Genomic DNA, 16,318 nt, shown 5'->3' with positions numbered 1-16,318 from the left:
CCACCTGCCACTCCCTAATCTGTATTTTTAGTGCAGCACACAATGTGGGGTGCCAAACCTTATGCTGCCACCTGCTGGGGAGTTCCATGAGGCGAGCTTAGAACCAAATTCAAGGTCGTCCCTCCACATCTACCATCCGTGCTGTCCTTTCTGTTAAGTAATTCTCCTAGACCTAGTTGTCAAAGATTTAACATTCAGAACCTCCATCACTTACCACCATCTCCCCTGCATTAATCACTCACTGTGTACTGTAAATACTACCTACTACAATCTCTGCACTCTGTGTTCCACCCCTAACTAGCACACCTCATTTAAGCTGTGACTGCCCATTACAGGGGCTACTGGATGGGCCCTGATTGACCTTTCTCCTTTCTCTCCCCTGATCTCCAACCCTCCCTACCCTTCTGCCAGAGGAATCTTTTTGAAACAGGTATCTGAGCAGTGCCTTAAATGAAAAGCCTCACGTAATTCTACCCTACAGGTAGGATAAAGCCCCAACTCCTCAGCTCTGGAGCTTCTAGGAAGAACTCCAAGGTCCTGCATGAGCTGGCCTGTCTCTTTATCCTCTTCTTTCCTCACTTCCCCTCTCACTCCCTATCTTCACTCTCACTCACTCCGGCCTCCCTGACCTTTTTGTATCTGTACCTTGAACCAAAGAGGCTTGCCCTGGATCCTAGAATGGGCTGCCCTCATATCTTCACATGGCTGACGACGCCGGCCACTCAGGTCTGGTCTCAAATGTCACCTCCAAAGCATCCTGACCAAACGATCTACAGTAACTGCCACCGTCCCTCCCGAGACCACCTGGTCACTCTTTTCACATTTACTCTGTTGTATTTCTCCGAGGCACCTGGAAGTCTCTGTTCCTTTATACGTTTATGTATTTAGTGTCTGTCTTTTCACACTCAGATGTAAGCCCTGTGAGCAGGAACTTTGCCTCACTTCACTTACCCCAGCTCCTGGAAGTCGCATCCTCCACAGGGGGGCCCCTATTTTCACATCCCCATCCTTGCTCCATTTATATGGCTGCTCTAGCACTTATCAGATTACATCTCTTATTTGAACAGCTATTTCCAAAGGAAGTGAATCACGGGCAAGGAGGTCATATCAAAATGTCCGGGCCAGGGGGTAAGCAAGGGAGGGGTGTCTGGTTATAAGATGCTCATTCAGTGTAGAAGATTTTAGTGTAGAAGACTTATGCATCTTTGTTAAAATTACCCCTAACTTTTTATGTTCTTTTTAATCATGCTGTACATATTTCATTTTCTATGTGTTAGTTTCTAATATATATATATATATATATAAATGGATTTAAAGGATGTTTATATTGACCTTGTATCTTGAATTGATCTCACTAAATGTACTACTTAGTTCTAAGTCATTTTTAAAACTCCATAGATGTTTCTACGTACATAATCATGTTTCTGCAAATAAAAAGTTTCATTCTAACCCTCAAAAAATGCACATTTAATATCACTATTATTTTTCAGCACAAGATATAGAAAGTAGAGCATCAAAAAAAATCATAGCTGATAGAGCTCTGCAAGATATGGGGAACATGGACTGAAATAGTTGAAAAACACTATCTTAGAGCAATTTGTTATGATCTGTCATCCTCACTACATTTTGAGCTCCTGGTGAGCAAAATCATGTCTTGCTTATTTGTAAGTATCCCACCAAACCTAATAAAGTACTTTGCCTAAAGTAGGCACTCAATAAATGTTTTTTTAAATAGAATTAAAATATACCAATGTTGGACACATGCCACATGTTCAGTACATACTTGTCCGTTGACTGTAAGAACCAGTGAGCACACCTAAGTCTGTTGAACGATCAATGTAAGCTCAGCCCCGCTGAGAAACTATAACAAGAGACGTGAGGAAGTAGAAGATACCGTCATCATTATCCACATAGAAAAACTTCATTTCTCAGATAATGATAAAACGAATGCACCAAGGAAAACATTGAAGTGGCTACCTGTGCATTTCTTTACGTGACTGTTCCTTTTTCCATGTGATCCTAACTTGCATCCAAAATTCTCCTCCCAGAATTCCGCAAACCATACATTTCTTCGATTATTGGCAAGCGTTCGGCTTCTAAAGTATCGATCGAACCCTATTTTAAAGAAGAAAGGTATGATTTTAATATTCGTCCAAAATCAAAACCAAATACCATCAGAGCTTTTGAATAGATATTATATGATGTTGTGATCATTGCATGAAAAAATATGTATAACAGATGGGGGAGGGCAGCCAATAACCCAGCATTAAGGCTTCCCTTGTGGCAAGAGTCAATGGGGATCAGTGGACAATATCTCCACTCCCACCATTCACCATTCAGGCACCTGACTCTAGGGATGTACACAGCAGGTAAGCCTGTTGGGTGGCATCCGCACCACCTCTGTCTCTCCTCTGTGTCTCCCAGCGGCAGCAAGCAGTGACCTCGTGCTGAATATTCAAAACCAACTCAGACTTTTCTCATTCTCCTCTCTCTCCCCTAGCACGAGTCAGTGTTCCAGGCTTCCGTGCTTCTACTTGCCTCAAGGTTTATCTGTCCCGCATGTTCCATTTTCAGCTAATTCAATAAACTAATCACTACTAATGTAATCTTCTGGAGTCATGGGTAATGGGCTAGTGTCATTCTGCTCAGGTAACCAACTCACTGAAGGGAGACCACCTGGAAATAGTGCCTTATTCCCAAGGATAATGGCAAAGGTAGGAATTTCAATCACTGTCGAGATCATTGGAAAAGATATTTGGGAGACAGACTGCCTTTCAGAGATGCTCCACATCTTTGCTGTTGCATTTATTTACCCATAGAGCCAGGCCAGCATCATGTCTTCATTTGCTATAAAGCAAGCACTCTCCTTCCAACAATGCTATAACCATTGTATACACCCATGGAAATATGCAAACTTAGAGGGCGACTACTAACATCACGGAGATATCCAAGGCCAACAGCAGTGCCCCCTAAAAAAATATCTAGTGGGTACTCTTTTCTAATAAAAAAAATATATATATACAATATGTTGAGTTAAATAGTTACTGTCTTGACCATTCTGCCATCAGCCCTAAAAATTCTATCGAGTCATTAATAATGGATTCATCTCATCGTATGCTGATACCCTGATTTTGCTTTTGAGTTTAGATTCAGTTGGAATGAAGTAAATTCTCTACAGTGCATCCTTACCATCAATTGACGCTCTTTTGGGCAAAATTGTCACAGCCCCTTCTGCAATCTCCTCCTGCTGATAAACAGGTGCTATTTTGGATCCCCAACTATCTGAGCCAATCCAGAGAAAATGCCCACTTTGGTTTAATTTTTTCGCTGCTTCCAATATCCTCCTATTGGAATAAAAAGAAATAAAACATACCACATTTACCAAGAAACTCTACACTTGTGAATGTTACAAGACCAGCTATATGAAGTCATAAACACTCAGTAGGTCACCATTAAACAACCAGTCAATCATTCTAACTGCCTGAGTCTTATCATCTCCTAAAAGGAATATATTGGAGACTTTAATTCCAGCAGCTGATAATTAGCCTTATCCTTAACCTCATTCACATCATTCTGTTTATCATCGTTATTTGTCTCATTTCTTTCAGTCCCCAGGCTTTACTTGATAAACAGATTGGACTGAGAAACTAGAAGGCTGTTGTCTCTATGTAGCAGAAGGCAGTCTGTAATTGCATGAGAATGTTGCAATTCCTATGAAATCTCACAAGATTTTACATTGAACATGAAATATGTCAGAAAAAGGATGTGGGCTGCAAATCTGATCCTACATGAGGAAGAAAAGCAATCAGCACCTGATGTCATCTTCATTAGCAAACATAATCACTGCCCGAGCATTAGGTGTTTCTAGCAGACGCTTGATTATTTTTTCAAATTCTCCAGGTCTTGGTTCACGTGGGATTTTCTGTGATTGAGCAATGCAAACACCACCTATTTTAAAAAAAAGAAAGAAACAGAGAAAGTGATTAGGAAAAGACATTTACTTAACACACTTAATGAGGTTAGCTACTTTATAAAAACACGTGACTCAGTAAAGGATACTGTTTCTCAAAATATCTGTCATTCTCACCTACTAAAAGCAATCACTTTTTTGCATTATATGCATCAAATAAATGACATCAATAACTTAATCATACATCAGAGGTGTTTTCCAAGTTTAAACATTATTTTTGTGGATGTCTTTAAAAAAACCAAAGTGTACAAAATGTGGGACAAGAGAGAAAGAGTGGAAAGAAGGCTCTTTTAATTCATTTAACCTAAGTCCAAGGATAAGAGTCTGGATTAATAAAAGGTATGAGTATGTCTTATAGGTGAGACCACCTGTGAGGAAGGAAGGTCCTTTTGCTTATTTTATTTATTAGTAGACTTCCTTTAAGGTTAATTTCCTTTTTTGAGCTCACTAGTATTGCAGCAAGATTCTTATGCAGCACCATAATATGTTATGAGACAAGTGGTCTTCAAGACTGAGACCCTAGCCAAGTTTCAAAGACACAAACCCTCAGTTGACATATATCTTCACCATGAAAATCAAAATGGCAGAAATCCCGTCCCACTCACACGGAAAAAGACAAGAACTCTTCTTTTGGCCTCTCCTTTTAAAGCAACATGAAGCCAAAAAGAAAAGTTTAGAAAAGATCTCTGCCCCCTGCCGATGGTCTGGGCTAGGAGGAGAAGAAGGAGGTTTCCTTTGTTTCAGTGGTACAGTTATAGCATATTCTGATACTAGGAGAAAAAGCAATATTAGCAAGATGTTTCAATTGCATTATGGTTTAACCAGGCTTTTTGAGTCGCTTGACAAGAAAATCATCATTTATTTATAGCATTGCTTCAGTAGGCAAAGGCATGTTTTCTTCTAAACAGTTGACAATGCATTCAGTCACCCAAACATTACTGGATGCCATTATATGCTATGCATTGGGCTGGACACCAGGAATGTGTAGTCTAATCCAGCAGTTACCAGCTAGTCTGGGAGAGGGGCATTCCAATAAATTATCATGGAACATGTAACAAATTTTAGAATGGAGAGAGTATACCACACTTTGGGAGCACAGAGGAAGGAGTAACTCAAGTGCTTGAGAGAGCTGGATTTTAAATGGCAAATATACATAAACATAGGGACAAAAATGGGACATTTCTGGTAGAAGCCAAGGTATGAAAGAACCTTGCTTGATCGTGACCTATGGTTGAGACTGGCTGGGGCTGAGGTTGGAAAGAATGGACAGGTCCAGCTTGACAATGACTTTGTTATACACGCCCAAGAATTTGGATTTTATCTTGAAAAGGATGGGAACCCACTGAAAGTTCATGAGCAGGAGAATTACAAGATGAGCTGTGTGCTTTAGGAAGAAACCTCAAGTAGGCAAACAAAGAAGAACCATGTGGTAGCCAGACAATGGGTGTCCAGTGTGTTGTGATCAGATTTAACATACGTGACAATACTGTATGAATAACAGTGCTAGAGTACTGAAGGTTATTTTTTGTATAAGTTAGAGCACTGCCAAAGTTATCCCTGCAATAGAAATACCCTCACTAACCCTACACTATGCTCTTCAGGGGTGGGAATTGCCCATAATCCACAGACAGAGCCTGTAGTTAGTTAGTCTACTGATATGCCATGAATAGTTGTGATGATTGATTCATTCCTTCAGTAACTATTTATGGCGTGCCCACTATCTGTCAGATACCATGTGGGGCATGTGGATTTACAATGGTGAATAAAATAGACACGGCCCTTGCCTTCACAGAGTTTAGGGATGTTATGGGTAAAACAGGCTTAATGCAAAACAAACCCGCAAAATAAGTATATAAGTTATGGCAAGTCCTATGAGGAAGAGCAAGGACATTTAATTTAGATTGAGGAACGTTTGGGAAAAGTGTCCCTAAAGTTGGTATCACTTGGTTAAGGTCAGAAAGAAGAGAGAATGCGAGAGCATCACATGGGAAAGTGCAGGAAAGAGCCAGTGGAGTTAATGAGTGAAGGGGAGAGAAGTGTGAGACAGAAATGAGAGGTAATTTGGGGGCCAAATCATGCATGGCATGCAGAGCCTGCAGAAGATTATGTGTAATTAAAGTGCCTGACATTTAGTAGCCCATAGGAATACGTCTTGTCTATGACCGCCGCATTTCATGGGAGAAAAATGAATGAGGACCATTGAATTACGTAAGAGGGCAAGCTGGAGTGAAAAGAATAGGAGGCCATGAGCCCAGTTAGGAGGTTATCAGAACAGGCAATGGGAAATGATGACTAGGGTAATGCTGCTGGTACTGAGGAGGGGCAGGTGGACCTGTAAGAATTTGAGTTAGAATCAGTAGGGCTTTGTAATATTTTTCCCACCTTTATTGAGACATGAATGACAAATAAAAATTGTATATATTTAGGTTGTACTGATTGGATCTAAGTAGTGAGGTAGTGGGAAACCGTTAAGCATGACTCTAAGGTTTTGGCCTTGGTGATCAGTTTGTGTGATGACACTATTAAACAAGTAGGAAACACAGGAGGGTGAACAGGTTTGGAGAGGAGGAAAGAATGATTTTGATTTAGGATAAGTTGTTTTCAAAGTACCCACAGAACATCAAACTGAGAAAAAGTGAGTCTGGAGCTAAGGAGAGAGAAGGGAGTTGTAATCACAATGTTGCCTGATGCAGATACAGTAAGAAGTTGAAGTGTTGGGAACGAAGAGATCACTCAAAGAGAATATTGAAATCAACAACAGGAAAAGGTGAGTGACAGAGCTCTCAGAAAACCCACCAGCTTGGGGAAGGGAGCTAGTGAAAGAGACTGGACAAAAGTGATTACACATTTTGAGGAGAAAACTTTGGGGACAAAGTCTTAAGTTGAAAACTATGCATAATGTGTTTAAAAATCAAACAAACAAAAAAAAAAACTGTGGTGAGTGGAAGCATTAGGTAACCACAGAAATGCAAGACCCAAACTGTAACACTCTCTGGGGAACAATAGCTGTTTCAAAATACGACTGCTCTTTTAAGAAAATTCCTCTGATTACTTAAGGATCCTATTAAAGACATGTCATATCCAAAATATCATTCTGAGATTAATCCTGACTCCATAGCCAGAAGAAATGAAGGCCAGAAAATTTTTATTATGACTATTTCAGATGAGGCAAACAGGCAATGCAATCCAGACATATGGTTTAGTCTGAATTCATTGATGTATTCATTTACTACAGATCTAGTGAACATTTTTGTTTGTAAAAAGCTGAGTTGGGTTGGAATTTTACATAGTCTATTCATATGTTTTTATTCCTTTACCACACCTTTTATTTGTCAGCCTGGTCAATCGGTATTTTCCTGGAAAGAGGGACTGCACAATTAATTTATTTCAGCTGAGCAAATCCTTATGAAGATCCTGCACCACACGGCATTGTGCTGTTTGGTGACTTATGGATATTTTATTAAATTGTGGAGTGTGTTACTCTCAAGTAATTGGAGTTAGAAGATTAGGATTTTTTTCTTAACCTTGAAACTCATTCACAATTTCTGTCTTCACATCAGTCAAGAAGCCACACTCATAAGCACTCATAAAAGCACATATCGTCTACTGCATTTCCGGAGCTATGGACATTGTCTCCCATTCTGTCCAAAAAAGTCTTATAATTGAATGACAAGATGTACACATAAGAAAAGCCAGATAAGAATGTAAAATGATGGACTGCTAAAAAATAATAGCAGAAGATCAACTGCAGTAATAAATGACAAGTCCCCCCCGCCCCCCACCAAATAGTCCAATGATTTCATAAGAAGGAGAGGTCTTTATATACTGTTAGAGTTGAGGTAAAGTACCAATGAAATTTAGTCAAACATTCAGGCTTTATCAAAGACGTGCTTCCTTCAATACTCATTATATGTTGTTTCAATTTTTAAAGAGACTCTGGCTTGATTTAGACTCCTGGGGTGGGAGAAGGAAGAGGAGCTGCTCTCCATCAAAGCACATGTCTACTGCATCTATTTCTTCATACCTCACTCTGGAAGAGTACTGATTGTGTGCAATTCAAGGAACACTAACTTTCTTATTCTACAGCTGTCCCCAGTTCTGCAAGAAATAATTTTGAAAGCTTAGCGCTTAGGAATGTTGTACGGAGGAATTTATAATTGGCTGTTCTCTAGAATCTTCTGACTTCCTCATTTGTGTCAATGTTTTCCTTTTGATTATTTAGTGATAATTAAAAGGTCATTTGTTGAATGAAACATTTTACATTCACTCTACCACACACGTGATCACTCCTTCCCAGTCTCATTCACTCTTACCTCCCTAGTCGTAGCGAAAGCTCTCTAAAATTGGCATTATCACCACATTTCTGATGAGGAAACTGAGAAACAAGGGGTGTCAACAGCTGGCAAGAGGTTGGAACCCAGGTTCAAAGTCAGATCTGACTCCAAGACTAGCCTATTTCCTTCATCTTTTCCATCACTTACCCAATTGACCAGTGTCTCAATTTGGTTCACAATTTCTGTCAAGTTCTAAGTAAATCAAATCGAGTCTCTGGTTATATAATTGTTAGATCTGCAGGACAGAATGGTTTTGATACATAAACAAATCAACAAAGTTACCATTTTATCAATGGTTAAGTTATTGGTAAAAAAGTGACTGGTCAAAATTGTTGGTTAACCGTAAGAGATTGTTTATAATTGACCCTAATAAGAATGTAATATAGTCAGTCAACTATTATTAAATTATTTCTTATGAATGCACTTGCAAATAATAGCAATGAGCAAAACCAAATAACCAGTTTTTTTGTTTCTCTCTTAAAGACAATAGAAACACGTTAACTCTTCAAAGTGCCGGGATCCCAATTCCAATTCGTAGGGAGTGAGGCATTTCCCCACCATCACCAGGCAATCCTCTGACAAAAACTGGGTGCCCTACAATTCAACTCATTTCTGATACTATCTACCTGGATATTGTCAGATTCCACAGGTTAAGGGTTCAAGTCCTACAAGACTGTCTGCCCAGCCCCCGCCCCACTTCAGATGTCAGTCACAAGCTCTGCTTGTTACCTGTGCTTCTGACCAACTGGTTACAGATCACAGGTTCCCAAAATCTCCTCCTTGGGTTCAATTAATTTGCTAGAGAGGCTAACAGAACTCAGAGAAACATTCTACTTACTAGATCACTGGTTTATTATAAAAGAATATAACTCAGGAACAGCCAAATAAGAGATGTACAGGGCAAGGCATGGGGAAAGGGCACAGAGCTTCCATGCTCTCTCTGAATCTCCAAGTGTTCACCAACCTGAAGCTCTCCAAACCCCACCCTTTCCAGTTTTGATGGAGGCTTCATTACATAGGCATGATTGAAATGGCCATTGGTGGTTGAACTCAATTTCCAGCCCCTCTCCCCTCCCTGCAGGTTGGGGGGTGAGACTGAAAGTTCTAACCCTCTAATCCTGTGGCTGGTCTTCCTGACAACCAGCCCCAACCTTAGGTTACCTACAGGCTTTCCTAAAGTCATCCATTAACATAACAAAAGACACCTTTTTCACTCTCATCACTTAGGAAATTCCGAGGATTTTAGGATCTCTGTGCCAAAAACTGGATAAAGACCAAATACTATTTCTTATTATACGTCACAATATCACAACTCTATGCCCTACTCTTTGCTTTTTTTTTTTTTTTAAACATCTTTATTGCAGCATAATTGCTTTACAACAAATGCTGGAGAGGGTGTGGAGAAAAGGGAACCTTCTTGCACTGTTGGTGAGAATGTAAATTGATACAGCCGCTATGGAGAACAGTATGGAGGTTCCTTAAGAGACTAAAAATAGAACTACCAGACGGCCCAGCAATCCCACTACTGGGCATAGACCCTGAGAAAACCATAATTCAAAAAGAGTCATGTACCACAATGCTCATTGCAGCACTATTTACAATAGCCAGGACAGGGAAGCAACCTAATTACTCTTGACGTCATTTCTTTCCACCTTTCTGGAGACATAAGTAAAATGACAATTTGGCCCTAATGTAATTGGTCCTTTAGTGATAGTTCAGTAAAATTTGTTCTAAGGTTTGAACAAGTGTAATCACGGCTTTTGTAACAGTACTTTCACCTCCTTATGTGGTGTACATCTGGGACTTAGCAGCAAAGTATACGGTGTGATGAAAGTTTGTCTCTTTGTCAGCTTCAAGTGCACTTTGTGAAAGAGATTTACCTCACACATCGCAGTGAAGTAAAAGTGTTATCTTGAACAACATGCATTAAAAGAGCAAAACTGCACTTAAATCTGTGCTCATTCCCCCCCCCCCACCACCACCACCAAACCTGTTAGGCTTTTTCCTCTATCAAATGCCAATTCACCCTTAAAGAGACTGAACAGCAATGAAATGAGGGAATGAAAGTCCTGGTACAGAAGGGGCATGAGCGCCTTGCTACTCCCCTCTTTGTCCCCTAAGAGTGGCAATAGGGACAATCCAGTAGGGAGAGGACTGGCTCAGAGAGCCCCTTTCCTGCCAGTCTCCATGTGACTCAGAGATGCTCGTGCTTGGAAGGCAGATTGGGCTGGAACAGGTTCACAGGGTCAGTTTCCTACATGCTAGGCTTTCTAACATGCCCTCATTTCATCACAGATCCACTCAGAGGCACAGAGCGGTATGGCGGTTATGAACGTTGTCTCTGGGGCTACACTTTCTCGCTCCAAATCCCGGCCCTTCTCTGACTAGCTGTGATGCTGGGGAAGTTGTGTGACTTCTCTGTGCCTCTGTCCCTCAATCTAAAGATTGAGAGGATGCTAGTATCTTCCAAATGGGTTATTGTGAAAAGATTAAATAATCACTCAACAGATTGTTTCCTCAGAAAACACATTCATTGTAAATTGTTTAAAATAAAAATTGACAAACCCCAAACAGAAACAGTAACTCACTTTCACCAAGCAATACTTACCTATAACATTAATTCTAGACTCCTTAAATTTCATTCCCCAAATGTACACAGGATAACAACTCTTACTAGTCAATGGGGATGCTAAGTACAAAAGGTTCTACGTTAGAAGGGAAACTTGTGCCCATCACCACTTGAACTAAACGTCTAATGTGTTGCCTCTTCCCCTCTTGAAAACTGGAAATGTCTAAGGAGACATGGGTACAGTAGATGGGAAAAATTCAGGAAAAGAAAGGATGAGGAAGAAGAAGAAGAAGAAGAAGAAGAAGAAGAAGGGGGTGGGGAGAGGGTGAGAAGGGAAATGACATGACTTGGGGGAAGAAATAGAAGAGGGAAAAGAACAAGAGGAGAGAGAGGAGAGACTAGAGGCAGACCATCCACACCAGAAGTATCTCTGGAGCTGGGCAAAAAATCCATTCTCTTTAGGGTCAAAACAGCAAACGTGGAGTTAGGAACATCTGGAGAAGGAGAACTTGATGAGGTTTAAATAAATTTTACTACTGTGTTGTGTGCATTTGTATTTACATGAATTATTTTCTGAGTACTATTTTTGGAATGTTTTGGGATTTTTATTTTGTTTTGTCTGGTTTTTTGTTTTGTTTTGTTTTGTTTGCTATTTCAAAGTGGATTCCCAGATACTGGGGCCAAAAGTATGACAGGAAGGTTTTGAAAGATAAAACTAACTCCCTGTAAATGCTCAAATGCTCAATATGAATAAACTCTCTAAGAAAAGAGAAATTTCATATTTTCTAGCCCATTGCTTGGAAAAACCATCATGCCAATGACCACTAGAATCAAAGTGAGCACTGGTTAAATTTCTCACCCTTCTGGATTAGGAAGAACACAGTACTGGATTTAGGATTAAGCTCATTACAGTTACAGATGAGAAATTAGTCATTCAGTTACAGATGAGGAATTCATTACGGAATCATGCCAATTAAATTAGTGAGGGGGAGAGTAGACAATCGTGGCATCCGCCCTTCTTCAATCATTCAACAAATATTTATTGAGCACTGTTACAGGTCAGATACTTTTTAGACACAGAGTATACAAGAGTGAATAATACAGAGAAGGTCTCTGACTTCACAGAGCTCACATCTCAGTAAATCCCTAGGGTCTTGTGAAGCCTGATACCAGTGGGCATTCATTGGATGTGTGATAAATAAGTGAATAAACAAGAAATTCTTATTTCATGATGTAGTAGAATGATCTAATAAAGAGATACTAAGCATATCCATGTATTAAAAATACCATCACTCAGGTAAGGCTAAGCATCTCTGCATCTACGTTATATATGTATGTAACATAAAGTCATTTCCAAACACCTTCTGCAAATAGGACACTCTCAATAGTATCTCAGCAGCAGCTATCAGAGCCTGCAAACTATGAACATTCTTCTACACAAGTAATATCTTCGTCTACTTACCAGCATTACCTGAATTCTGCTATATACTGGCTTTCAGTGCAGCATTTTAACAGATACTCAAAGGGGGCTGACATTCTTGATTTAAAGAAGAAGGAACTAATAGGTGAAACATCATTATTGCTTTAGCTGTATAACTCTTCAGAGCAAGGCTTGCACCACAACCAACGTACAACAGTGACTAAGCTAAGAAGTGGACTTCAGAGAACAAAAATAAAGCACCAAAAGCATTTAAAAACTCCATCTTTCAAGCAAATGCAAGTACTTGTAGTATTTCTGTAGGCAGTTCACAATAATTTTCCATGGCAAGATTTGATCTATGTGTTTGAGGCATATAAAAGTTAAAAATATAATTATATATTTAACTCTTTGGATTCAAAAAGAACTAAAATGAGAGGAGAGTACAATGACATGTTTTTGATAGCAAGCCATTGTACAGTTAGTTAAAGAACTCTTTTTAAAAAAATTTTTAACAGTTTTACTGAAGTGTAATTGATATATCAAAAAAACCCTACATATGTTTAATGCATACAATTTGATGAGTCTGGACATATGCATACACCTATGATACTATCATCACAATCAAGGTAACAAACATATCCATCATTTCCAAGTTTCCTTGTGTCTCAGGTCCCCTTTGTGTGTGTGTGTGTGTGTGTGGTAAGAACACTTAACATGAGATCTATCCTCTTAACAAAATTTTAAGTGAATACCATGCTGTTAACTATAGGCACTACTTTGTACAGCAGCTCTCTAGACCTTATTCCTCTTGCATAACTGGAACTTTACCCCCACTGAATAACAACTTCCCATTTCCCCCTCCTCCCAGCCCCTGGTAACCACCATTCTCTCTGCTTCTATGGTTTGACTACTTCAGACTCCTCACATAAGTAGAACCATACGGCATCTGTTCTTCTGAGACTGGCATATTTTACTTAGCATAACATCCTCCAGGTCTGTCCATGTTGTCTCAAATAGTAGGATTTCCTTCTTTGTTAAGGCTGAATAATATTCCATTTTATGTGTATTCCACATTTTCTTTATCCATTCATCTGTCAATAGACATTTGGGTTGCTTCCATATCTTGTCTATTGTGAATAATGCTTCAAAGAACACAGGAATGCCGATAACTCTTCCAGATCCTGTTTCAATTCTTTTGGTTAAGTACCCAGTCATGAGATCGCTGGATTATATGGCAGTCCTCTTTTTAATTTTTTTGAGGAAGCTCTACTATTTGCCACAGTGGTTGTACCACTTTACATTCCCACTAACAGTGTACAAGGGCTCCATTTTCTCCACATCCTTGACAACAGTTGTTATATTTTGTTGTTTGTTTGATAATCGTCATCTTAACATGTGCAAGGTGATATCTCATTGTAGTTTTGATTTGAATTTCCCTGATGATTAGTGATACTGAGTAACTTTTCATGTACATAGTGGCCACTTGTATGCTTTCTTGGGAGAAATACCTAAGTCCTTTGACCATTTTTATTTATTTATTTTTAAATTTTATTAAAGTATAGTTTATTTACAATATAGTGTTTTTGACCATTTTTAAATTGAGTCACTTGAGCTTTTGCTATTGCACGGTAGGAGTTTAAGGACTCTTGTTAAAATAAATTTTAGACTAGATTTTACTCAAAATAGAAGGCAGTTAGTAACTTGAGATGCAAGACTCCCCATACACAAAAGAAATTAACTCTATTACCTTTTCCTTAACTAAAAACCCATTTAGAACAAATAGAAAATAATAATAATAATATAGTGTATTGAATACTAGTTCACCATGCTTTAATATCTCATTTCACCCTCATAATATCTCAGTGCTACTGAATATGTAAGGTAAACATCATAAACTTGAGGAAACTGTCCCCGAGGTCACACAGCTAGGAAGGAGTCAAGTGCAGACCTGTGACCCTTATCCTAGTAGCCAAGTATATTCATTGTACTTTGCTACTATCTCTCATAATTGTCCCCTTGATCATTAAAACTCCTCAATATAAATAATTAAACAGCATCAACAGGTAAGGTAGTATGACCAAAATGCGAACTCCAAAGTTTTATACCATCAAGACCGAATAACTTAGGAAAATGGATTTTGTTCTGGTTCAGGTTGGACAAAAGTCTCATTCATTAACATCCTCTCAAAAGAGTGTCCTGCAGGCTTCTTCTCTACATGAACCCAGGCATGCCCACCAACACTCCTGGAGCATTCACTGTGTGCTTACTATATGCTGAGTGCTCTGTTGAAGTCTGGAGATACAAAAATGAGTAAGAAGCCACAGTCCCTGGTCTTGAGGCACTCACAATAAATAACACAATATGTAAACAGTATTACAATTTCATGTGAGAAATGCTACAATGCAGGGTAGCCTAGGGGTATGGGACCAAGAAAACAGAATCTAGTTAACTATGAATAAGATTCACCAGCTCCTGCCAGTGACCGTAGGAATACATGGTCAAAGAAGCGTAAAAAGTAGCTGTATGGTACATTCAGACACACCAGGATCAACAAAGTCAGAAAACATTGCAGAAGTAAGCTTATGATTGATTTAGCCATCCAGAAACCAGCAAAGTCTATTTCTAATGGAAACTACCAGTCATCAGATATATCCAGTATTTCCAGTGAAAATGTGATTGTCCTTAATAATTTAAATACGATGTAATAAATACCTTGCGTTTATGTACAAGGGGGATTTAATTTTACTTTTCCACAATAAGAAACAGACCACACATCTTGAAGTGGAAGGAATACAGAGAAAAAAAATTAAATAACCATTAAAATGGCCAGTTGAAAGGGTTAGAACAAAGCATCAGTTCTAAGAACCAAGGATTTTAGTTGGGTTCAATGCATTTTAATCACAACTAATCAAACAGTTTATACACGGCTTTGTTTATTTCAATGTTAAAACACGTCAGAACTTGCAAGAACAGTTTTTTAAAAGTTTATCCCTATTATTGCAAACTGTGAATGCACAGGCCAAGGCAAAATCTGAATCATCTAGAGATTCACTATCAAACATTCTTTCACTGAAACCAAGAAACGTCTATACCCGCGGTGTTATAGGAACAGAGCAGGTATGTTATAACATTTTGCATTAAATTATATCATTTATCTAAGAGTGTTCTTAGGAAAGAACATTAAGCTTTCAATAATCCTAACATCATTCAAGCACAAAAATGAAAACTGCAGATCAGAACTGCAAATGACAAAAGGATAACCGTTTGTTACCTCATAGATTTCTATGGTATAATTTCTACAATATCCGTTCTTCCCGTGACTCCCAGATAAAACTCATTCTCTTTACAAATGCATTATATCTTAACAATATACTATAGCAAGTGAATATCTATAAAATAAAACGCAGTTCGGCTTGTGGGAAAAAATTCCTGAAATATGAATAGTATGACAGACGTACTGGCTCTACCATTCTAACAACAAGTCCACTCAAGCCATGATATAATTTTCTCATTCCTACATTGGATTATGCCCATGTCCCCTCTGTAGGATCCTCTCTGGCTATCAGTTTCGTCATTTGTACAAAGAAGGGTGCTTGATGGGACGACCTCAAGATTCCTTTGAATTTCAGCATTTTGTGTTTCTATGAATATACCACATATACTGCCTCCCATGAGTACTGTGAATTGTGTAAGTAAGTTCTAATATGGAAATAGAAAGAATATCATGTAAAATACAATAAATCACTTGTCTAAAAGCCTAAAGGAGAAGAACTAGAAGAGACATAAGAAAATTTATTCAATTCAAAATTATGAAGCCTGGGTAGCTTAAAAACTAATTTTTATGAGGGTATTAGGGTCTCAGCCAGGTGCTTTGGGTCTAGAGACCAGTTTGTCGAAGCACTCTCATTCCTTCTCAGTTGATTGAAAAGGAAATGAGACAGGGGGTTCAGCATAGTCATGATGGAGACATCCATGCAGATTTGTCCATTAATAGCTTTCATTTCACTATTCCATAAGCCTCCCTT

General features: G+C 38.9%; 1 protein-coding gene across 1 annotated transcript in view; it reads right to left on the bottom strand.

Moving 5' to 3' along the window:
- Positions 1–16,318, bottom strand: part of GRM8 (glutamate metabotropic receptor 8) — a 749,540-nt gene that overhangs the window by 425,039 nt on the left and 308,183 nt on the right. The window contains exons 3-5 of the mRNA XM_060155979.1: positions 3,813–3,948; positions 3,190–3,344; positions 1,978–2,115 (exon numbers count right to left, since the gene is read on the bottom strand). Of these exons, the coding sequence (XP_060011962.1) occupies positions 1,978–2,115; positions 3,190–3,344; positions 3,813–3,948 (429 nt within the window). The remainder of the gene's footprint in view (positions 1–1,977; positions 2,116–3,189; positions 3,345–3,812; positions 3,949–16,318) is intronic.

This window comes from Lagenorhynchus albirostris, chromosome 8, assembly GCF_949774975.1.
Source record: "Lagenorhynchus albirostris chromosome 8, mLagAlb1.1, whole genome shotgun sequence".
Taxonomy (NCBI): domain Eukaryota; kingdom Metazoa; phylum Chordata; class Mammalia; order Artiodactyla; family Delphinidae; genus Lagenorhynchus; species Lagenorhynchus albirostris.
The sequence above is the reverse complement of the archived record's forward strand: the minus strand, read 5'-3'. Positions and strand labels throughout refer to the sequence as shown.